General features: G+C 53.1%; 2 protein-coding genes and 1 non-coding gene across 3 annotated transcripts; 2 read left to right on the forward strand and 1 right to left on the reverse strand.

Moving 5' to 3' along the window:
• The first annotated feature begins 2819 nt into the window (after positions 1–2819).
• NDUFS7 (NADH:ubiquinone oxidoreductase core subunit S7) lies at positions 2820–11118 on the forward strand. Its single transcript, XM_045831371.1, has 9 exons — positions 2820–2936; positions 3083–3182; positions 4529–4562; positions 5436–5504; positions 6030–6147; positions 7735–7914; positions 7989–8035; positions 8917–9005; positions 10946–11118. The coding sequence occupies exons 2-9, from the start codon at positions 3167–3169 to the stop codon at positions 11041–11043; spliced, it is 651 nt and encodes a 216-aa protein (XP_045687327.1). The 5' UTR covers positions 2820–2936; positions 3083–3166; the 3' UTR covers positions 11044–11118.
• TRNAN-GUU lies at positions 2840–2913 on the forward strand. The gene has a single exon. It is a non-coding gene; the product is annotated as a tRNA-Asn (tRNA).
• A 318-nt stretch (positions 11119–11436) lies between the features above and the next one.
• On the reverse strand, positions 11437–14933 carry GAMT (guanidinoacetate N-methyltransferase). The gene is made up of 6 exons (XM_045831370.1): positions 14654–14933; positions 13631–13776; positions 13413–13476; positions 13005–13072; positions 12756–12866; positions 11437–12185 (listed from the first exon to the last, which is right to left on the reverse strand). Exons 1-6 carry the CDS (start codon positions 14832–14834, stop codon positions 12045–12047), a joined length of 711 nt encoding a protein of 236 aa, XP_045687326.1. The 5' UTR covers positions 14835–14933; the 3' UTR covers positions 11437–12044.
• Between the last annotated feature and the right edge of the window lie 8738 nt (positions 14934–23671).

A 23671-nucleotide genomic window follows, 5' to 3' on the forward strand; every position in this document is an offset into this window, starting at 1 on the left:
CTTGGGTCCGGCTCTTGATCTGGAAGCCACAGAATCAGGCTCTCGTTCCTGCCCGAAGCATGAGAACAGGTCCCAGGGCCCAAAGGGTCCCTGGCTTGGGACCCTAGCTGTGTGCAGACCCATGCCTCATTTTCACTTGGCCAGGCCTTGAACATGGTTACCAGTCAGAGCCACACACTGATTAGTTATTTATTCTAAGCTGATGTAGCAGTAAACATCAGTGACGTTAACTTCAAGGCCCTGCCCCATTGTCACCACCCTGGCTTCATTGTCACCCCTGGACTGAGGTCAGTGCATCCACTGGCATGACTGCTCTCTCTCCTGATGTCCCCCTCACCCAACAGGAATCACTGCAGGGGGCAGTCAAAAGGAGATTCTCATGGAATGTGCAGGGATGGGTGCCTTGATTCTCCAAGAGGTCTGAAGGAGTTGCAGAAATCACCTCTGGTTGGTTAGTGGGATGTACTGGGGAAATGGCTTGCAACCTGGGGGCCCCAGAACCCTGCTGGTGATCTGTGTCTCGGATGATTGTGCTCAAATCTAAGAGCAGGAGATCCTTACATGCAGCTCCCCTGCTATCCCTCCCAGGTTGGCCAGAGGGGTGACTTCGGAGGGAAGAACTAGTGACCCAAAGCCGAAACCATTGGTGGGTGGGGTGAGGGAGACTCCTGATGCCTGGTAACCTGGCTCCGCACGGATCAGTCTTCCTGGACAGAGTCCTCCATACCCACACAGGGTGGCCCCACCCGCACTGCCAAAGTGGGCCTGGCTTCAGAAAAGTCCAACAGCGCCGTCTACTGACAGCAATTCTCCCTGAGATCAGTCAGTGAGAACAGATTCCTGTCTGAATATACTGGCTACTCACTCTCCTTGGTGACAAATGTACCCAAGTGGAAACCCTGTGGCCTGCGTGAGGTTATTCTGTTACTGTGAAGTATTTTTAAATTCCTGAGTTGTTTTTACCCCCTCTAATCTTCACTGTGCTTCAAGTCTGTGCTTGCAGGCCTAAACCATTCGGGTGGGAAGTAAATGTCATTTTGGAGATCTGACTGCCTTCCTAGGCCCCGCATGCAGGCATGCAGTCTCCCTCAGATGGGCTTGGAGCTTGTGGGATCCAACCCCATCCCCATCTGGGGAGACTTCTAACCTACAACCTAGTCCTACATCCCAGCAGGTGTTTTCAGTGCTTGCTGTGTTTTTGTGGATTCTAAGGATGTTCCTATTTGGTAGTGGTGGCTGTTGGGGTGGGTGGGGGTCTCTTCTCCCTCTAAATGGGTGGTGGTAGTTCAGGTAGTAGTTCATAGCCAGATTACCTGCCCAAGTGAGGAGTGTCCTAGAAAGCCTAGAGGTGGCCACTGCCCTGGGTAAGCCAGTGCCACTCAGTTGCTTCTGAAGCATGGAGAGGATGGACTTCACCCAACAAAAAGTGGGGCACAGCTGGAGTACTCCACCTATCCACACCCTCCTACAACCCCCATTCTCAGTGGTGATGGCTTCCCTCAGGTATTCTGGCAACTGAGCCTGTGTCCCTTGCAGCTGGCTCTACCCTCTGTACTGCTGACAGAGGTTTCGGGAGGGTGGAGTTGAACAGCATCCCGGGCCCCATACACTTGCCAGGAGCACCCCCATAAACTGATGGGGTTCTTTTTGCCTTTCCCTGTCACCTTTACTATGGAGGAAGTGATTCCTGCCTGCCTCCTCCACTCCTTCCTGGGAGCTTTGTCTAGCTAGTTGCTCAAAGCTGCTAGCACCTGCTGGGTTCTCTCTGCTGTTCCCTTATCCTCCCCAACCCAGGACCTCCTGGGGAACTGTCCTCCACCCCTGCCTTCCCCAGCCTAATTCAGAACCTCATCCAGGCCCTGCAACCCTGCGACCCTGTGACCACACCCGGCTTTCCCCTATAGTCAGTTGACTCCCAGCACCAGCCTCCATAGTGGAGCAGTCAAACCCACCCTCAGGGAAGTAGCAGGTTTCTACAGAACCACCTCCTGGAGAGGGGATTCTCATTGCACAGTGCTGGCACCTCTGCAAGTCTGTTATTTATCTTAAATTTAAAACAAGCAAGCAAGCAAACAAACAAACAAACTTTGCCCTGACTGGTTTGGCTCAGTGGGTAGGGTGTCATCCTGAAAACTGAGAGGCCGAAGGTTCAATTCCTGATCAGAACACATATCTAGGTTTCAGATACAACCTAGTCGAACTGGTGCCAAGTCGACTGGTTCCCAGTCGAACTGGTGCCAAATCAGTCGATGTTTCTCACATTGATGTCTCTATCTCTCATATCAAGAAATGTATCCTTGGACGAGGGTTTAAAAAAAATAAACGACATACAAGTGAAGAGTGTTCTTGCAAGCTATTTTGTCAGTTTTGGTGTTCAGTAGTGTTTGTGTTTACAACTAGCTCTGGTAATGCTACCACTAAGAAAAAATTGGGTTGGGGAAATGGGGCGTTTAGGCTGAAATCTTAGTCTTGGAGGTGGGACTGGGGTTTGAGTGCCTTGCTCTGTCTGTCCCACATTGGAATGAGTGGCAGCCCTGCTCGTTATCTGCAGAATGAGGACACATTCTGGTGAAGGGAGAAACTGCACAAGCCTCGAGGAAAGGAAAATGATGCTTCCGGGGCACTGAAACTCTTGCCGAAACTCGGGATCTAATCGGGGACCTTTAAACCTTCAGTGCAGCACTTTTCCAACTGAGCCTTTTTGGCTGGGTGGCAGGTGTCGCTATCGCCCCGCTTCAACCCAATTTTACGCAGACGACTCTACACAGGAGTATCTCGCTCCGCACTTACCGATCGCGCATGCCTCGTAGGGCAGCGTTTGGAGGGAAGCTACAGCTCCGTCTCTGTGGCGCAATCGGTTAGCGCGTTCGGCTGTTAACCGAAAGGTTGGTGGTTCGAGCCCACCCAGGGACGCAACTTTTATTCTTGCTTCTCGGGTAAGGAAAAAGTGGGTGGGCCCCTGCTTTTTTGGAGACAAACCCCTATATCCTTTATCCTTCGTGGGGCGTCGGGGGTGGACGTTGTGGGGAACGTCCACGAAGACGGAACGTTCCGGGCCTAGTTTCCGGCTTCCGCTCACCAGCCGAACCACTTTGGGCGAAGAGCCTTAGGACTCGGAGCACTAAAGCTGACGGACCGCAGAGGTTATCTGAAGGCCGAGGCCAAGATGGCGGCACAGGCTGGTGAGCGGATCGGGACTCCGGGGTCAGGGTTCTCGGGCAAATTGAGGCCGGGGTAGCGACACAGGCCCGCCAGCCCTTGGAGAGCGCCGGGGCGGGGCCCGGAAGGGGGTCAAGGCTCTGCTGCTCTGTAAGTTTCCGAGAGAGAAGCGGCTTGTGGATTGCCTCCTTGACTGGCGGGGAAACTGAGGCCCGGAGGGGGCCTGAACTCCTCGAAAAGGTGACATTACTCGCACAGCAGGCGTCCCAACTTGGCCTGCTCCTGGGACCTTGTCTTGAAATTAGTGATAAAACGCACAGGATGAAATTCACAGGGTTGCAAAGGAAAGCAGTTACCCCGAGATAGTTAGGATTTTGTCTCGAAACCGAATTGGCGAGTTCCTCATTCAGGTGTTTGGTTATTAACGTTCGAAATCCAGCACCAAGTCCCATTGTTATGGTTTTGAAGGATGGGTGGAAATGTTTGCAACCCTTGTGACGCCGTTGGGAATGTCTGTAATTTCTTTTGGTAAAAACCATGGGTCCTGTGGTTTGTTGATGACATTCAGAATTGAAAGAAAGACCAATTTTCAGTAAGATGGTGACAACAAAGAGGGTATTTTTATTTCTTGTGGAAGTTCACAGATCTGCTGACCTGTGAAGGGCATTTACTGAGCTGTGAGCTTGTGCAAAGCCCTAAATTTTTAGGTGGGGGAACTGAGGCTTAGAGAGGAGCAGCTCAAACAGGAGCCTGGGGTTGGGCAGTTCGTCGTCTTCCATGCTCTTCCATGCTCGTTTCTGTGGGTTTGTTTACTCAACACATACTCATCACCTACAGCCAAGGCTGAAGGGACACTGAGGTTACCCTAGGAGACCCTGGCATTATTGCTGGAGAGGCAGACACCACACAAATACACATAGGTGGCCATAGAACAGGGTGACAGGATTGAGAGAGCCTGGGGGCTGCTGTAGACCCAGTTAGAGCTGAAACCCACCCCATGAGAAGGGCTGGCCATGTGCACATATGGGGCAGGGTGATCCGGGCAGACAAAACAGCATGTGGGGAGGTGCTGAAGCAGGTTCCTCACTGACACCTGTGAGGAAGGGAAGGTGGCCTTGGCGTGGAGCCTGGCTTCTTCCAGGGGCTGTGGGGTTTTAAGCAGGGGAGTGGCACTATCTGGTTCATATTCAGAAAGACACCTCTTTACCAAATATTTGTTAAAGGAGAATTTAGATAGGCCAAGGGTAGAGGGAAGGTGCATGAGGCAGGGGGCTGGAGGGGGAAAGACCTGGCTGACCTAGGCGTTAGAGTTTGTGGTCTCTAGTGCTGTCTGAAACTCACGGCCCACACCCTGTGGTTCTCTCTGCAGCTCCCAGCCTGCTCCGCCCAATCCTCGCTCTGTGGTAAGTGCCTGTGTCTTTGGCCCTGGCCATGGCTACCCATCAGGAAGGGGTCAGACTGGGAATGGGATCAGAGTACCTCAGAGCTGGGAAGGACTCGAGCAACTCCAAACGAGCCCTGCCTGCTGAAGGTCACACAGCGAGTAAAGGGCAACACTGGGGCTGGCAGTCTGCTCTCCAGCAGGTGGTATGCAGGACCTCAGTGTGGACAATCCGTGTTGGGGCAGAGCCTGGTTTTAGACCCCTGTCCACCTATTCTAGTGCCCTCAGGACTCATGTATTACCTGTCGCCGGAAAACAATCAGTGCATTTGGCCAGATGGCAGCCCCATGCAGGCCTCCTCAGGATAGGAAGGCAGGTGGCCACTGGGGCCTCTTCAAGGACAGAGCCCAGAAATCAAACCCTTAGCACCATGGGACCTGGGAAATAGCAGATCTAAGGAGAGAGTTTTCCTAATGTGGAGACGTCAGGGGACTTTGAAGCGGGCATGGATTTGGACGTCTTTTTTTCTAGGGATAAAATACATATTCACTATAAAACAAAAGGAAAATGAGAGAAGTGTGAAATGGAAACCAGGCACTTTATGGCCCAGGGTTCAGCAGACTTTTCCCCTGAAGAGCCAGATGGTAAATGTTTTTAGCCGTACAGGCCAGATGGTCTCTGTCGAGACTCCTCAGCTATGCCTTTATGAAAACAGTTGCAGATAGCACAGAAACACATTGGTGTGTTTGTGTGTCAATAAAACTTTAAAACTTTATTTACAAAAGTAGACAGAGGGCCAGACTTGTAGTTTTCCCATGCCTGCTCCAGGCTGGCCCCTGTAACAGCATCTCCAGGCATCCCAGTCTGTTCTTCATGTGTGCTCTGTCTCTGCAGCTCCAGTGTGGGTCCAGCTGTTCACATACGCTGTGTCCATGCGAGTTTGGCTGCTGATGGTCCAAGCAGGTGAGGCCAGCCCTCCTGGTAACCCAAGCGCTCTGAAGCAGCCCCCTTCCCCAGCACAGCAGCACCCGTGGTGACTCCAGGGGCCTCCTACACCCAACAGGACTATGCAGTCCCTGCCTAGCCCCTCCTGCACGTGTAAGCCAATGGTCACACATCCCTAAATCAAAGGGCCTTCGCTAAAGAGTGTGTCAGCTGGCCCCTGTTTTCCATATGGAGAAACTGAGTTCCTAAGAAGACTGGGTCTTCTGGGGCCACAGCAAGGCAGGATGATGTGTGTCCATGCAGTCTTTCATTGTTCAGCAGACCCAGGCCTGGGTGGTGGGACTCTGCAGCCCCTGGGCGATCCCTGGCCCCAAGGCTCCTCCCAGCACTGCCTTCGGGACTAGCAGTGACCACAGCTTTGTTCTGTGCTCTGACAGGCTGCTCTGTGTTAGGCCCCAGGGTAGAGGCTGTGGGAGTGGCCAGTACTCATCTCCTGGGATTCCTACGTAACTAATACCTCCCTGTGCCATGTCCCATGCCCAGCACACAGCCCGCAGTGGCCAAGGCCGGAGCCATGGTCCCCAAACCCAGCTCACTTCCCAGCAGCCGGGGCGAGTATGTGGTGGCCAAGCTGGACGACCTCGTCAACTGGGCCCGCCGGGTGAGCCCCCAACCCTCCTCCATCTCTCCAGCCTCAGCTGCACACTTGCACATGTGCACGTGGGCAGCACACACGCTCATCTGCCCCTGTGGTTCATGAAGCCGACTGGACTTCTCCAGAGGCTCATGATTATGTGAGGACTCATCCTCTGCACCACTACACTGCCAGCTCCCGGCCCTGACATCCCCCCGTGTCTCTGTCCCACCCTCTTGTCTTTCCCATGGCCTTAGTGAAGATGGGCCACCTCCCTTCTATAGTCCTGTTTTCTGTTACTGCCTCTTTTTTCTCTTAATGTAAAAGTAGCCTTTTCATTTTTATTTACTTTTTAAAAGATTTGACTTATTTTTAGAAAGAGGGAAAGGGAAAGAAAAAGGGAGAGAAGCGTTGATGTGTGAGAGAAACATCAATCAGTTGCTTCTTACATGTGCCCAACTGGAGACCTGGCCCAAAACCGAGTCATGTGCCCTGACCAGGATTGGACTAGCGACTGTTTGGTTTGCAGGACAACCCCCAATCCACTAAACTGCACCAGCCTGGGCTAAAAGTAACCCATTAACTAGAAAAGTATTGTCTGCCAAAGGCAGTAACTCTTTTCTGGCAAAAATCTTAAAAGCCTGCCCTGCCCCCAGTGTCAGCCACGAAACAGCTTTTGTCTTACATTCACTGTTAAGTCATGTGTCTGGCGTGTCTCCCACTGGACACGTGTCCTCTGTCCCAAGACAGGGACTCCTTTCAGTACCCAAGCTGTGCTGGGTTGGGACAGGCCACTTGAACAATCTCCCATTGATGGTCGTATGCGGGCTCAGTCTTTTGTGTGTCTTTGTGCCACAACACCACAGTGAGCACCCTCCCGGGGCCCCTGGACAGCTCCAGGACAGCAATGTCCACTGCAGCCTTGTTATGACTGTGAACACCCAGAGATGAGGTCAAGGTCAGCCAGCTCAGATGCCAGTCAGTCAAGGTGGTCTTGCCACAGTGGACAACCTTTGTGCTGTCACTGCACTAGCACATCAGTGGGGCAGTGGGGGCTACTTCTGTCCCAGATTAGATGCAGAGAATCAGAGAAAGGTCTAGCTGAAAACCCCAGCTGTAGGGTAATCAGGCACCATACAGATAAAGGAGTCAGAGAGCAGCTGAGGCCATCCTGGAGGGCTTCCTGGAGAAATTGGCATTAGAGTTTTTGGACACCAGGAGGTGTCTAGAACAAGATCCTCAGCATTAGGCCTGTACCACATGTGGCTGCCAGTCACTCAGAGCAGCAAGTGCCCGTGCTGGAAGGATGGGGTTTAGGGTGTACTAGGTTACATCAGTGGTACTATTAAAAATTAATTTTATGTGTTTTTTTTTCTTTTTTTTTCCTTTGGTAATGTGGCTACTGGCAAGTGTTGACCCATAGGCCTAGCTCACTTTACCTTCCCGTTGGGCAGCCCTGGTCATGTGGTTTCTGTGTGGGGTTGGGTCAGGGAATGGCCGACGTGTCGTTCTTCAAGAAAGGTTAGAAATCTAGGTTCTTCTATGTGAAATCACGTAGTTTTTTAAACATGATGGGACAACTCTACTCACGGTTGACCACTCCGGCACCCTCAGAGCTCCCTGTGGCCCATGACCTTCGGTCTGGCCTGCTGTGCTGTGGAGATGATGCATATGGCAGCACCCCGCTACGACATGGACCGTTTTGGCGTGGTCTTCCGAGCCAGCCCACGCCAGTCAGATGTCATGATTGTGGCCGGGACACTCACCAACAAGATGGCCCCAGCGCTCCGCAAGGTAGGCCTGGCCCTGACCACTGCCCTCTCACTGCCCAGGCTTGAGCCTTATATAGACCCTATCATCTCCTCCAGGTCTATGACCAGATGCCAGAGCCTCGCTATGTTGTGTCCATGGGAAGGTGAGTGTCTGGTGGGCCTGGGGGCCATGAACTGCCTCCAGTGATGAGACATACCTGTGACACAGTGGCATGTTTCTCCCTAGTCTTTTTCTGGGCTCGTGTCCCATCAAGGTCATGGAGGTGTAACTTAGACTCAGTAGAATCCCACAGCTGCAGAGACTCTGACACTTCTGCTGTGTGCACTCACCGTTCCGCAGAACGTTCCCTGCTGTGGGTCATCGTTGTTCCCGCAGCCCAGCAGCCCATAGGACTTCTGTCCGTTTGCTTTATGAACACATGAGCGATATCTCCTTCTGTCAGCAGCTCACATTCTCCTTGCCTTTTTAACTTGTAGTCATTTCCCCACATCATTGAAACATGTTTAATCACTTTTTTGTTGTTGTTGAGATAGAATTCATATAGCAGAAAGTTTGCACTTTTAAAGGGTGCGATTCAGTGGGCTTTATTGCATTCACAACATGTAAAACCATCCTCTCTGTCTAGTTCCAGATCATTCCATTACCCCAACAATAAGCCCCATCCCTGCTCATCAGCAGTCACTCCCCACCCTCACTCCCAGCCCCTGGCAACCATGAACCCATTCCCTGCCCTTCCCTGTGCCTGTTCTGGACATTTCATATAAATGGAATCACACACTATGTGTGTGGCCTCTAGTGTCTGGCTTCTCACTGAGCATCATATTTTCAGGGCCCATCCATTACCCTTGTTCTACCTGGTCCCAGCTGACTACTGCATTCCCTGTGACTTTATGTCCATTCTAGTCCTATGGCGGCCTGGGCACCTGCTTGCAGTTGAAGGTGGCTGTGGGTTAGGGGCAAGGCCTAGAGGAAGGAACAGGGCCAGTGGCCAGAGTGGCCCTCACAGCACTGCTCTTTCTCCAGTTGCGCCAATGGAGGAGGTTACTACCACTACTCGTACTCCGTCGTCAGGGGCTGTGACCGCATCGTGCCTGTGGACATCTACGTTCCAGGTAAGTCCCCTGCCCACGTCTCTGGGCAAGCAGGCCTTCAGGTTTGTTCCCACGAAAGAGTTCCCATGCTCCTGCAGACACAGTGGGCTTTCCCTTTTTTAAGAATGAGCAGGTCCTGGCCAGTGTGGCTCAGTGACTTGGAGTGTCATCCTGTAAACCAAAAGGTTGTGGGTTCAATTCCTGGTCAGGGCACTTGCTTAGGCTGAGGGTTTGGTCCCCAGTCAGGGCACATGCAAGAGGCAACCGAGTGATGTTTCTCACATCAATGTTTCTCTCCATCTCTGTCTCCCTCCCCCTCTCTCTAAAATCAATGAGCATGTCCTCAGGTGAGAATTAAAAAAAAAAAAGAATGAACAGATTTGGGTCTAAGAAAGGTAACACCCCAGCCTTTCCTTTTGTTGTCCCTTTATGGGCTCCCCGATTTCATCCAGGTTCTGGCTGAGGCCAACATCAAGGGGATAGGTTGAGCTGTACGGAGTTGCTGCTACTTGGTTATTTTTAAGTTATAGTTTTATATGATTCCACCTAATATAAACAAAATTAAAGGAATGCTATTGAAAAAACAGAAAACAGGTCCTAGAGGACATGAACAGTGTCTGTGAGCTCTTGCCCTCACAATGGGTTGTGAGACCTCTCATCCCTGCATCCCCCCACACCCTCGGCTTGGATCCAAGATCACCAGGGTGACCAGATTCAGCAAATAAAAATGCTGGGCTCCCAGTTAAATCTGAATGTCAGAAAAACAATAATATCTTTCTCATTATAAACATATCCCATGATATTCAGGATACACTTATACTAAAAGTATCAGTGGTTTGTCTAAAGTTTTCATGTAACTGAGCGATCCTTGTCTGGCCATCCTGCGGGACTCACATGCCTCCTCATCTGGATGATCAGTGGGGGTGGCCTCCTGGGCACGTGCTGGCATGTGCTGGCATCTCCCAAAGGCAGAGAAACAGGTTTCCACATTGGAGCTCATTGGAAAATGGGGTTGGTTTGTTTCACATTCTGCAAATATTGAGTATTTTTTCTAGTCCTGGGCCCCACTTGGGCAACGCTGGGCCCTAGAGAAGCCTCAGCACCTGGGCCAGGCCCTGCAGCGTGGGGGGACCAGAGCCTGACACAGACCTGTCCAGCCCCTCCTATTGGGTGGCAGAGGGCACAGTGGGTGGGGCTTCAAAAGATGCATAGTGTGGCCGACCCTGCAGGCTTATTAACCTTGACCAAGAGCCAGACCCTTGGTCAGTTACTGCTTGTTTAACACATGACCTCATGTCTCCTCTCTGAGCCTGTTTCCCCATCTATCAGATGGCCCACTGTGATCATATTGTAGCTACTGAGCACTCCAGATTCAGCTGGGAGTAAATGACCATGACAGTTCTTTGTCTGGCCACCTGAGGTGGCAGATCTGTCAGGTCCTGGCTAGTCCTCCGGGTGGCAATGTGTCCCCCTACTTTTTTCACCTGAGACATCAGGGACAGGGACTATGAGGACTGTTTCTCTGGGGTTTCCCTTCTCAGTTTGTGGGCCTTCCTGCCCTGCCCACCCTGCTGGCTACTTCCCATGGTGGGCCAAAGCGCCCAGCCCCTCCAGTGCATTTATGGGATGCAGGGGTGGGGGCCCACCTCAGCCCTCCCCACCCTGGGAAGTGGCCTGGATGTGGCCAACCAGCCCTCGGCCAACCTGCAGCTCCTGAGTCACTCTTCTCAGGGCCCTGGGTGGCCCAGGCCTTTCCTTTTCCACTTTACCTGTAGTTGTTGCCCCCAGCCAGACCATTTGATGTTCCTTCTGGTTCACTTGCCCTATGCCAGACAGCATTGAGAGGGGTGGTGCCCCAACAGGGCCCAGAATCCAGTCACTGGTCAAGGGCACCTGGCTGAGCCAGGGATGTGGGCCCCTGCCCCATGGGCACAGACACTGAGGCGAGATCCCGCCCCTAGGCTGCCCGCCCACAGCCGAGGCCCTACTCTATGGCATCCTGCAGCTGCAGAAGAAGATCAAGAGAGAGAAGAGACTCAGGATCTGGTACCGCAGGTAGTGCTGCCTGACTACCGCCCTGTGTCCTCTTCATCACCCCAAGAGATGGTCAATAAACCCAAGAAACCCACTTGGACCAATGCCTGCCCTTGTGGTGTATGGGTAGGGGCCCTGGGAGGTAGGGGGGTGCCACAGGGCAGAGAGCACCCCCTATGCCTGGCGTGGATGGGCAAGTGCTGCCTTGGGCAGGGTCAGTCCTCAGAGATGCTGAGACCCTGGAGGCAGTGCATAGCAGCCCCTCTTAGGGCCCGCACTGGGTCTCCTCCAGGCCCCACCGCTGTGAAGAAGGGCAGCCAGATCATCCCCTGGAGCCAAGTGAGGGCTGGGCTGCCTCCACAGGGGGACTGAAACGGGTGTTAAGTCAGAGGAAACAAGACAGCAAATGACACTGTACTCCGGTGGCTGAGGATCCTATGAGGGTCCAGATGTAAAGGTTTTGCTTTATTTTGTGGTTCACTCTGACTAGGTGGGACCAGAGACCCTTCTCAGTAGCCCAAGGACCTGGGCCTGGAGCTGCTGTATTCCCTGCAGTCCTGACCTAGTTCTGTACGCCCTTGGACCCCAGCTGCCAGCCACAGGGAAGGAGGGGCAGCTGTCCTGGCTGGCTAGGGGAAGGAGCCATAGATGACTGATTGGTGATGTCTCCCATGGACAGGGTGGGGTTCATAGCCTACACAGTGGAGCTGAGAGCTTGCCCACTGACTCCCTGAAGGTTCATTTAACAGATTTCTTTTTCTGGAGGGACAGGAGGAGTGAGTGAGAGTGTACTTGCGCATCAGGCTGCTGATTGGCCAGCCCAGTGTCAGCATTTATTTTATCCCCCTGACCCTGGAAAGAGGCTGGTGTTAGTCCCCTTGCAGAGGTTAGGGAAGGTGGCCAGGGTCACACAGCTGGTGCTGCTTCAGTTAGAACCTGGGCTGTAAAGTTGGAGCCTGAGCTCCTGGTCACAAAGGCACTGGGAGGTGGGGAGGCCATAGGTGGCTAAGCCTGGGGCCACCAGACTTAGTGCTTGGTGACCAGGGGTGTGATCATCTGTGGGAAGGCATAGTAGCGGCAGTCGGCAGGTGGGACCAGCTCCATCACCTGTGTATGGATGTTTTCCTTCCGGAAGCCTGCCTCCAGCAGCGCTGGCACCTGCGTCTCCTGTCACAGGGAAGCACCATGTCACGTTCAGGCTGTGGGGCCTCATGGTGCATATACAAGCACACACACGTACCCAGTGCCTACCCTTCCTCACACAGCATTGCTAGTGCCAAGTTCCCCAGGGACTGCAGCAGCCCCCACCCAGGTCGAACTGCTGAGACAATGTGAAAGCCCAAGACTTTAGTAGTGATCCCCAGATATCTGAACTCGGGTAGCAGCTTCCTGGCAGTCACAGCTGCCCAACTGCTTGTCCTCGGAGGCAGAGGGAAGAGCTTGGTCAAAGGCCCTGAGACAGGCTTGGCTGAACTAGCAGGTGCACCCTGGGTGGAGGGGGGCCCAGTGAGGGGTATGGGGCCTGTCAGCCAGAGGGGGAGCTTAAGCTGAGTCCATGTGTCCCAAGGGCACTGGGGAGGGACCTTGCCTGATTTCCATGCAAGAGGGCACAATCTTCCCAAGAGAGCAGCCCGGAGGCAAGGTACCCTCCCAGGTCACAGGTGACTATAGCTACCTCCCCAAGCTGCCTGGAGTAAGAGGGAGATGGGTGGGCCCAGGGAGCTTTAGCTGCTGCACCTCGAACATGGTAGTGATGTTGGAGTACTTGGACTTCATCAGCTCCCCCCAGGAGGTAAGGTTGCAGTAGGTGAGGATGCCCCCCGTCTTCAGCAGGCGAAAAGCGTGGGCCTAGGAGAGGGTTAGAGGTCAGGAAGATCTGAGAACGAAGTGGAAAGAGGGATACCCTGTGTGTGGATGGTAGATGCCTCCACCCAGCTGATCCCCCTTGCAGGGGGCTGCAGACCCCACTCCCCTGCGAGGTCCTACCCTGATGAAGTTGAACTGGTGCGTGTGCCAGGTTTCCTCGGACAGCGGGTAAGTGTCGTACAGGATCCCTGCAATGAGAGGACGGAAGCCACATGGTCCAGGCCAGCGGCAACCATACCAAGACAGTGGCTACACACAGGTGGAATTCAAACATGGCCTGGGAACCCCAGCTGCTGTACCCCAAGTTCATTAGGCTACCACTTCTGGGTATCATGCAATTCAGTCTTCCCTTTTAGGTATCATGGCCCTCCAGCTGAGTGCCAAGCCTTGTTGTGTGTCTGCCTCCCCCGCCCCCTCATGCTCTTGCCCCAGTGACATGTCTGCACATGTGTTCTTCAGAAGGCCCCTCTACAAGTGAGGAGACTCGGACAGAGGTTCCCCTCACCCAGTGCCCAGAGCCCTCCTCACCATCAAAGTGACCATCTGGCAGAGTGGGTGCCACCTCTTCCCACAGGCCTTTCAAAGGAACCACCTTGGGGCAGGGGAGAAAAAGAAGACAGGGTCACAGGGAACCCCAGGACTTCTCCACTGTAAGGAGGGGCAGAGGAACTTCTGAGGACGGCCCCCTCCCCCGTGCCTGAGACTGCTAGGAGTGGGTTGGGGGTGCCTATAGGCAGAGGTGGCACCTTGTGTGGCTGCTGCTGAGCCCAGTCGTGGAGCCGCTGGAAGACGCCGTCATTGCACTCAATGATCCAGTGCTCTTCGATGGCGGCTTCCTGCACCTTGGTGGCTGCGATGGCCATGCCGAAGCCCACCTCCAGGACCCGACCCCCTGGACACACAAAAGGCCGGGGCTGGGAAGCTACCTGGAGGAGGGGGCTCAGGGACAGCGCCTTGGCACAGAGAAACTAGGACAGGAGGACACAGTGGCCCTGAGAGGGAACAGTGTGGGCCCTGGCCAGCACCCAAAAAGGGATGGCCTGCCAGCAAGGCCACAGAGCAGCTTTGGGGCCCAGGGACGGGGTGTGTGGTCAGACCCTGGACTTTGAGCCTGGTTCTGGCTGTGTACACCGGTGGCAGTGGTAACATGCCACAGGTGCAGCTTATCTCTTGGTTACATTTCTCTCTCCCACCCTCTCCTCCATGAAATTCACAAGAGAAAGGGAGGATCAGGACTCCAGGCTGGGGCCTGGAACGATCTGGGGGAGTACTTATTGTACCACAGACAGAGGCCTAAGGGCAGCACACACAGTCCCTGGGGACCTGAGCACCTCTAGGGCTCTGACACCAGAGCGCAGAGTCACCCTGCCACAGCTGTCTCCAAGCCTCAGCTTTCCCAGAGTTATTCTTAGCTGGGCCGGGTAGAATGTCCCCGCGCAGGTGCTCCTCACGTGTTCCTGGGTAGCACCCACCGCCTGCCGCCACGGGATCCCTGAGCTCAGGCGGCTGAGTTCCACCCGAGGTCCTGTAGCTGAGAACCCATTTCCCCTGAAGAGGAAGTTCCTGGTACTTACAGAGTGCCTATTACGTGCATGCTCCGTGCCTGCAGCACTTTTATTTCCCCGCCAACTCCCTACTCCCGCATTCCCCCACCCCTCAGCAGCTAGGAAGAAGGCACCGAGAGGCTCAAGTGCGCATCTACCGGAGAGCAGGCTGGTACCGGGTCTGGTCTCCCCTGGGGGCTACACTCGGGCGGGGCGCTGAATTACCTCTGGAGGTGGCGGCCGCCGCCAGCGCATGCATGTAGGGGGTCTCCCAGCGCTCCATCACGGGCTTGCCCAGGATCTGCAGTTGCGTGTCTGACGCATCATAGGACGCGGGTGCCTCCAGCCACGCAGGCCTGCAGTTCTCACCAGGCGCGAAGATGGGGGTCGCGGCGGGGGCACTCATCGTGCAGGCTGACTGCCACTGCAGACTTGGCTCCTGATGAGAAGGGTTGGTTCTGGCAGGGCCTTCTGGGCCGGGGTGTGTGGCCTGGACAGGCAGGGGCGTTGCCGAGGGCAGGAGGCTTGACGTGAGGAGGATGGCCGGAGAGTACTGTGAAGTGGTTTGAGCGGCCCCTAGCGGCCCCCGAAGAGAAGACGGCCCCACGTGGGGCAGGACGCCGGCAGACTCTCCCTCCTTGCGGAGCCTCCAGCACTTTGCGAAAGGAGCACAGCAGCAGGGAGTCCTCAGGGTCCAGAGCCTCTCCTTTTTGCTCTCTGGCCTCAGTTTCCTTGTCTGTCACCGCCTCAGAAGGCCCCTCTTCCTTGCTGGGGTGAGAGGGTGTAATGATTTTCCTGGTGCTGTTAGAAGTGCCTTAGGTATTAAAAAAGGTCAATCTTCAGAGATGATGCAGTGGGTTGGGGATGTCCTCATTACCATCCTCATTTCACAAGTGGGGAAACTGAGGCTTCAAGAGGCAGTCAGCAGTCTCATGGCCACGGGGTGGGAGTGTGAGGACAAAGGATTAGAACCCTTATAGCCCCCAATTTCGACCACAAGCTCAGCTGCCTGCCGTCTTTCAGAAATTCACATCACATCCCCTAAGCTGGGGATCACCTGAAAACCCAGGATCCCGATGGGGGCGCTCATCGCGCAGAGACCTGTAGTTCTGGGGCCCGAAATGCTATTCCAGCAGTTTGCTGTCCCTCACACCCAGGAAGTCAGGTAGGGTAGCCCTACAGCGACATGGGATTGAGACCTTGTCCCTGCCAAGGCAACCCCTTGGAGCCAGCTGCATCTTCTGTCTGCCTGCCAGGGACATACCCACATGCATTGGCCTCCAGGCTCTGTAATGTGACTTCCTTTTTGCAAATCTCTGCACATTGGGCCACGAGCTCTGAACACTCCATTGCACATGTGAGGGAAACTGAGGCTCAGAGACACTGCGGTCACAGGTTTTGAACCCAGGCAGCCTCCTTAACAGCTCTCTAGTTCAGTCCCTTCCCTGCACCCCTGTGTCCATCTCTCATGGCCCTGACTGACCAAGCTCCAGACTCCTCACCCCAACCCCCGCCCACCCACCACCTGCAGAGCTTCTGTGTCCCTCCTGCTCCTAGGCCTTTGTACATGCCCTTCCCTTGGCCTGGACAGTTTCTCCTTTCTCCTGATCCAGTGTGGGCTTTATGCTTCAGCCTATACCTCCCCTGGGAGGCCCCCAGGCTGTTTTATCTCAGAGCATGTCTCCTTGGCACTTCACTAACTGAAGGTATTTATTTCTTCATAGCTCTATTGTTTGTCTGATGGTCTGATACATAGAAAGTACCTGCTTGATAAATCCTGGGTGCACATTGGGGCCTAATGCAGTTTGGATGTGATGTCACTGATTTCATGAGAATCATGAGGGGGCAGGATGGTAGATGTCATCAGACCCCTGGCTTGGTCTTTGCTGCTTTTCACCTCATACGAGTTCATTTGGTCTGGTTTCCCCACCACCATCTACTGTCATTCATGGGCACAGTGATGGACACTTTGCTAGCCTGTCTCCCTGCATCCTTGAGCTGCCTGAGGGATGTGGCCCAGGATGCTTCCTTATGCATCCTGTGTAAACTGGTGGCACTTGCTAAATGTCACACAACTCAAGGGATGCCCTGGAATGCCTGGCTGAGATAGGAGGAGGAGACTATATTCATTAGCACTTGCTATGTCACACATCACTGCAAATGTAGCCACTAAAATGAGTCACGTTCATGATCTCAGTTTCTATGGGTCCTCACCCAGGCTCAACCCAGTTGGGTCCTCTGCTCACAATGTCTTACAGGCTGCAGTCGAGGTGACTCTGGTGCTGAGGCCTCACCTGAAGGCTCAGTCAAGGGACAGTCCTTTCCAAGCTCACTCACTGGTTGGCAGCAATCAGCTCTTTTTGGTCTGTGGGCCCCTGGGCCTCAGTTCCTGGCCACATGGGCCTCCTTGACTTCACAATGTGCTTCAGCAAGAGAGAGCCTGCTAGCAACAAGAACTGGCCACCCTTTACCTGGTTGATGTGGCTTAATGGTTGAGTGCCAGCCTGCCAATCAGGGGGTCGCCAGTTCAATTCCCAGTCTAGGGCACGTGCCTGGGTTGTGGGCCAGGTCCCTGGGGGGGGGCGGGGGGTGTGAGAGGTAACCACACATTGATGTTTCTCTCTCTGTCTTTCTCCCCACCTACTTCTCTCTAAAAAATAAATAAATGAAATCTTTAAAAAAAAGCTGGCACCTTTTATGAGTTTGTATGCAATAAACTGCAATTGGCATTAGATGAAAAGGCAGAGTGGAGAGTGTGCCACAGACTGCGTGACAGGGGTGTGTGTGTGGGTAGACTGGGGCATTGTCTCGCAGTGGAAGGACACTCAAGGAGTTGGTTATTGTGGCCAGGGCACTGTGGGGGAGGTTTTAATATGCATACACAATCTTGGCTACCTTCAGGTTTAAGTTTTTCTTTTTTTTAAGATTTTATTCATTTATTTTTAGAGAGAGGGGAAGGGAGAGAGAAAGAAAGGGAGAAAAACATCAATGTGTGGTTGCCTCGTGCACCCCCCACTGGGGACCTGTCTCACAACCCAGGCATGTACCCTGCCTGAGAATCGAACTAATGAGCTTTTGATTCGCAGGCCAGTGCTTAATCCACTGAGCGACACCAGCCAGGGCTGGGTACACTTTTTATTGTGGTAATACACATCTAACATAAAACTTACCATCTTAACCATTGTTATGTGCACAGCTCAGTGGCATTAAGTACATTCATTGTTGTGTGGCCATCTGACCATCCGTTAAACACTAACTCCCCATCCGCACCACCCCCACCCCTGGCTCCCACCCTCTACTTTTTGTCTCTATGCCATTGATTCCCCTAGGGACCTCCCATGAGTGGAACAACACAGTATTTGTCCTTTTGTGTCTGACTTAAGTCACTGAGCATCATGTTCACCCACACTGTAGCAGGTGTCAGAATGTCCTTCCTTTTAAAGGCTAAATAATAGACCAGAGTGTGGATGGGCCACGTCTCACTTGTCTGTTCATCTGTGCGTGGACACAGTGCTTGTTTCCACCTTGGCTGTTGTGAATTGGGCTGCTGTGAGTCATACAGAGGGAAATATCTGTTTGAGTCCCTGCTTTCAATTCTGTGAATGTGAAAGAAGTGGGGCTGCTGGATTATATGGTGATTCTATGTTTTTAATGCTTTGAGCAACAGCCAGACTTTCTACCCAGGCCTACCCTCCGTGCTTCCAATCTAGTCCAGAGGTTCTCATCCTACTGGCTGACTGCATACACCACTGGCTGATATCATAGGATCTTCACTCCATTGGCTAACTCCAAATAACCATGTGACCCCCATGTTAGCCAATGAGGGCTTTCCACTGCCTTGTCACAACAATTGATTGAATAAGGACATGAGACTGGAATTGGGCCAATCAGAACCTTCCCTTGAACTTTTGCTGCCTCTCTTAGGTAAGAAGTGCTGACCTGCTGAGGCTGCCAAGCTGATGGGGGTATTTGGTCTGGTGCTGTTGGCACCATCCTTGTCCCCACAAAAAGTGAGACTATTGAGGTAAAAGCCAAGACAGAGGATGACAGAGCCAAGAGATGGAGAGGTGGATAAATCTCTGAGGCACTGTTTGAAGGTCCTAGATCTAGTTGAGCCTGAACCCAGCTGGACCAGTGTGTCTCAATCAGGGGCAATTCTACCAACCAGGGAACACTGGGTGATACCTGGGGACATTTGTGGTTATCATGACGGGGGGGGGGGTGTTCTCCTGGCATTGTGTGGGTGGGGGCCAGGGATGCTGCTCAACACGGAGAACCATCTGATTCAAAATGTCAGCCATGCTGAGGGGGGAAAAACCCCCGAGGTGCATCTATCCCTGGACCTTTCAGTTCCATGAGCAAAAAATTCCCATTAAAAAAACAAAAGCCAGTTTCAGTTTCTGTGAGTTGCAACGAAAAGATTCTAACCAATATGGGGGGTAAGACACAGGCAGGGGGTTTGGGAGATGGGAGCTGCAGACGGTTGGCCTGGGGGGGCTTCACCTCCGAGGAGCACAGCACCCTGGGTAAGATCATGCAGGAGAACATGGGTTAGGCCCTGTGAGTTTATTATTTTTTAAAATAGGCTTAGTTTTGCTCTGGCCAGTGTGGCTTAGTTGGCTGGGCCATCATCCTGTAACCGAATGACTGAGTGTTCAATTCCCAGCCAGGGCACACACCTAGGTTATGGGTCCGATCTCTGGTTCAGGTGCATATGGGAGGCAGCCAATTGGTGTTTTCATGTCAGTGTTTCTCTCTATCCCTTCCTCTTTCTATAAAAGCAATGAATATCCTTGGGTGAGGATAAAAAGATAAAAAAAATAGGTCTAGTTTTAGATTTACAGAAAAGTTGTAAAAATGTGGAGAAATACCCGGCATACCCTTTGACCTGTTAACATCTCATGTTGGTGTGGACATCTGTCATCAGTACATCATTGCTATGACCCTGGAGTCCTCAGAGTCTTCAATTTTCTTTAGTCTTCTCTTAATGTCCCATTTCTGCCTCAGGACCCCACCCAACATTTCCTTGTGTCACCTTAGGCCCCTCTAGGCTGTGATGGTGTCTCAGACTTGCCTTGTTTTTGATGATCTGGACAGTCTTGAGGACTGCTTCGATAGTTCCTAGAAAGTCCCTCAGGTGGGATTTGTCTGTTGTTTGTCTTAGGGTTAGTTAGATGAGGTGATGGGTTTTGAGGGCAAGACCCCAGAGGTGAGGTTCCTTTCTTATTCCATCGAAACAAGGGTCCCTGCTGTCCACACAGCTGATCATACGTAATCAATGGCCACAGAAACTTTCGAGCATGGGGCCTGCTGATTAGAGCCAGAACCCCGACCTTGAACATTAGCAGGTCTGCAACTTTAGTATTAGATGTGAGGAGAAACCAGCTGTGGCATCTATCACTCCTTTAATGGCCAGGATTAATTATCTGTGTGTGTGTGTGTGTGTGTGTGTGTGCAATTCACATACAATGAATCATTTTTAAGTGTACAGTTCAGTGCCATTTAGTACATTCACAATGTTGTGCAGCCACCACCTCCATCTACTTCCAGAACATTCCATCACACTAAAAAGAAACCCCACCCCCATTAGCAGTCATTCCAACTCCCCTCCCCCAGCTCCTGACAAACACTAGCCCACTTCCTGTCTCTGTGGATGTGCTTGTTCTGGACATTTCACATAAATGGAATCACACTCTGTGGCCTTTTGCATCTGGCGTCTCTCACTGAGCATCATGTGTTCCAGGTCCATCCACGCTGTAGCGAGTGTCAGTGCCTCGCTCCTTTTCATGGCTGAGTGATGTTCCGGTGTGTGGGTAGACAGACTGTGTTTTCTGTTCATCTGCTGTGGTATATTTGGGTTGTTGGCATTCCTTGGCTGTTATGAATCCTGCTGCTGTTAATTTGTCTTTTCAAACATTGTACCATAAACTCCTCACTACATCCCAAGCTCCACTCCAAACAATTAACACATACTGGTCCTCACCAAATTCTGACAAAAACTCTCCAAGGGAATTGTTATAATTGTCTCCACTTTGTAGGTGGGCAAAAGAGAAGTTAAGTAACTTGCCTGGGTCACATAGCTACTAGGTGGTGGAGCCAGGATTTGAACCCTGGTGCTCTGATGCTGAAGCTACACTCGGCTGGTCATACTTACAGCCCTGGGACACAGAGATGACCCATAGTGGAGCAAAAAAACACTCCAGACCAACTCTGATTCTTGCCCCCGGTTTCTCCCCTGTTGAAACCCAGACTCTGGCCTTTGCTCTGCAGATTATGATGGGGATGCCCTAACTGGGGCTGGGGCGTCTGGCCTCCTCCACAGCCACTGGGACCTGACATGAGTCACCCAGCTGGCTGCCCTGGAACTTCCCTGTGGGGCAGGGCAGATTCAAGGTGAAGGTTCAGGAAGTCCCAGCACAGGTGACATCAGTGCTCAAGGGGGAGGGGGTACAGCCTGCGGGAGGGTGGAGGTTCCATGCACCTTCTCAGACCCTCACCTGGCAATCATTTACATAGACCAGTCAAGAAATCAGTGGAAGGTTCAGGAAGGACAAACACATGTCCTGCAGCGATGTCCCATTCCTTGTGGCCCGGGAGCATCATGGGGTAGGCTCTGTTCTCCATTGTGTCCCTGGGGCCTGGCCCCAAAGGTGCACAGTAAATGCTTCTCAGATGGGTATGTGGCCTCCCCCACCTTTCGGCCCCCCTTCTCCTGTGGTCACCTGTACCCCCACACACAACCCACCCTAGCTGCATCTCCCCTGGTACTCTAAGTCTCCCAAAAACTCCCCATCGCTGAGGGACAAAGCCAAGCCAAGTCCCTCTTTGGCATGGGGTTGGGGTGAGAGGGCATCCTGTGGGTTCTCCCCCTCCCTCACCTCAACCCTTCTCCAGTTCTATCCTGACTCACAATTGGCCCTTGACAGAAAGAAACCCAAAATCTGGCTCCTTTTCTTGGCTTCTGGCAGCAGATCAACCTCCATGGCCTCAGTCTTGCCTCCAGATGAGCTTCAGAGATGTGGCCCCTCAGCACAACCCTGTCCAGCCCATGTGGGCAGATACAGTGACCTCCAGCTCCACACTGACCATACCACTCCATCACTCCATCACCTTCCATAACTCCCTACTGCCTCCAGGATAAATGCTTTGCCCTAGTTCTCTGGAGGGTCCCCATGATTCCCACCACCTCCTCCCCAGTCTCACTGCCCTGCTTCCTGATGCTTCCCCCTATAACTCCCTGTTCTAACAGTCCTTCCCCTCTGGGCTTGACTGGTGGACAGCTGATCTTCCTTCTCTTTCCTGCCAGCACCCCACCCTCAGGGCACAGCCCTGACCCAGCCTGGGGGTACTCTGTTAGGTGTCACATTTAATTTCCAGCAGCTTGAGTGCCTCAGCCTCAGCCAGAGGCAGGAAGGCCTGTCTGGGGTGGATCTCAAACCCGTTGAACAAGTTCCATGTTCCCTGAAGTTGCCCTGGCTCAGAGAGTTGGCCAGGCCTAGCAGAATCCTGCTTGGGCCTCAGGCCAGGCCAGGAGGTACCAAGGGAGCTGCAACCAACCAGCCAGAACTACTTGAGGACACCTCGGGGCAAGTAGCAGGTGGGCCAAGATAAAGGAAGAGGAGGGTGGCTAACCAGAGACAGAGGCAGAGGTTTGGACAAACTGACAGAGATGGAAATGGGGGGGGCGGGGAGAAGGTGAGTGACTGGGACAGTGAGGCCAGGGGTAAGGGAACAGCTTGCGTGACCTGGGCAGACCCTGTTGCTGTTGTCTTAGTCTCCTCTTCTGCATAATGGGAAGGGCTTGACAGAGGTTAGAGAGGGAGAGAAAAGAGGGGCAGGAGAGAAGGGACTGGAAAGAAGGGAGGAGAAGGAGGAGCAGGAAGAGCAAGGGCAGGAATGGAGCCACTAGCCTGGGTAAGGGGGACAGCGAGGGGAAGTGGGTGTGGAAAGGAGAAGTGGTGAGGGACCCAGGCCCGGGAGTGGCCGGGAGGGAGGTGCTCCCGCTGATCAGGAACGCCAGGGGCTTTCCAGAATGTGGAGAAACAGGAAGTGGCTTTGTCCCCACCCCTGGTTGCTAGGGCTTTGCCCACCTGCCTGGCCTCACCTGCCCGGGTCTGAGAGTCCTGCCTCCCTGGGCGTGCCCTCTCCTTGCCTCTGTCTCCTTGGCTGCGAGATGGGCATAGCCCGGAGACCTTCCCAGGAGGGAAACTGAGGCTGGGGATCTAATCAGTGGCACCTCACAGATGGGAAAACTGAGGGTAACCCCCAAGTCTCATGAGTTCACAGGGAAGACCCCAGGGGATGTCACCTCCTGGTCTGTTTTAAGTTTTCCGCTCTTGGAAGTAATTAAAAGAGCTGACCCTCACTTCGAGCTCACCGCACACCCTCTCTTGTCTATGTGTTGGGTTTTCTGACCATGTCCCTTTAGCAGGGGAGATAATGAGACTCAGGGAGAGGCAGCTGCCCGCACCCCCAGCCTCCCCTGGTCTGGCTCTGGGACCCCACTTCTGTCTGTGATCTCCCCATATTGGGTCTCCCAATTTCACTAATAAAAATATAGCACTCCTGGGTATGCGTGAATTTCAGATACATGGAGGCTACTTTAATGTAAGTATGTTCCAAATATTGCCTGGGATGTACTTACACTAAAAAAATTACTCTTTGTATACCTGCTGTTCAAATGTAACTGGGCTTCTTGTGTTTTATCTGGCAACCCTATTTCCACAAGCCTGGTCATGGAGTCTGGGGGGAACTCTGGCCGTGTGTGAGCACTGTCCCCACTGCAGAGGGGGCCTTGGGAACATGTGACCGTTGAATGTTCTCTTAGGTGACCCAGTAGTCCAGAAGTGTCATCAACAGACATGCTAATGGGTAAATCTAGGCACTGGTCACTTAGCTGTTTGAACAACTTAAAAGGCAGCTGCTATTATCATCACCATCCCCATTTTACAGGTAGAGAAAGAGAGGCACAGAAAGGTTAAGTAACTTTCTAGGGGTTACAGAGCATGCAAATACAACTGGACTGGGGCTGGTCTAGAGCTCCAGAACGACGTCCCTTCTGCTCTCCAGGCTGCCTCTTTTGGTTCCCTGGAAATCCCCAAATCTGACTAATTCCCTAGACATCTCCAGACTTGGCAGATTCCTCCATGCTGAGATGGCTGGACCCACCCTGGCCTGGGCAAACTGCCCCCACTTCAGGAGAAATTACCCATAAAGACCTTGTGGTTTCCTAAGGTGGACGTG

The sequence above is a fragment of the Phyllostomus hastatus genome, unplaced genomic scaffold, assembly GCF_019186645.2.
Source record: "Phyllostomus hastatus isolate PE091 unplaced genomic scaffold, TTU_PhHast_1.1 phas_contig_159, whole genome shotgun sequence".
Classification (NCBI taxonomy): domain Eukaryota; kingdom Metazoa; phylum Chordata; class Mammalia; order Chiroptera; family Phyllostomidae; genus Phyllostomus; species Phyllostomus hastatus.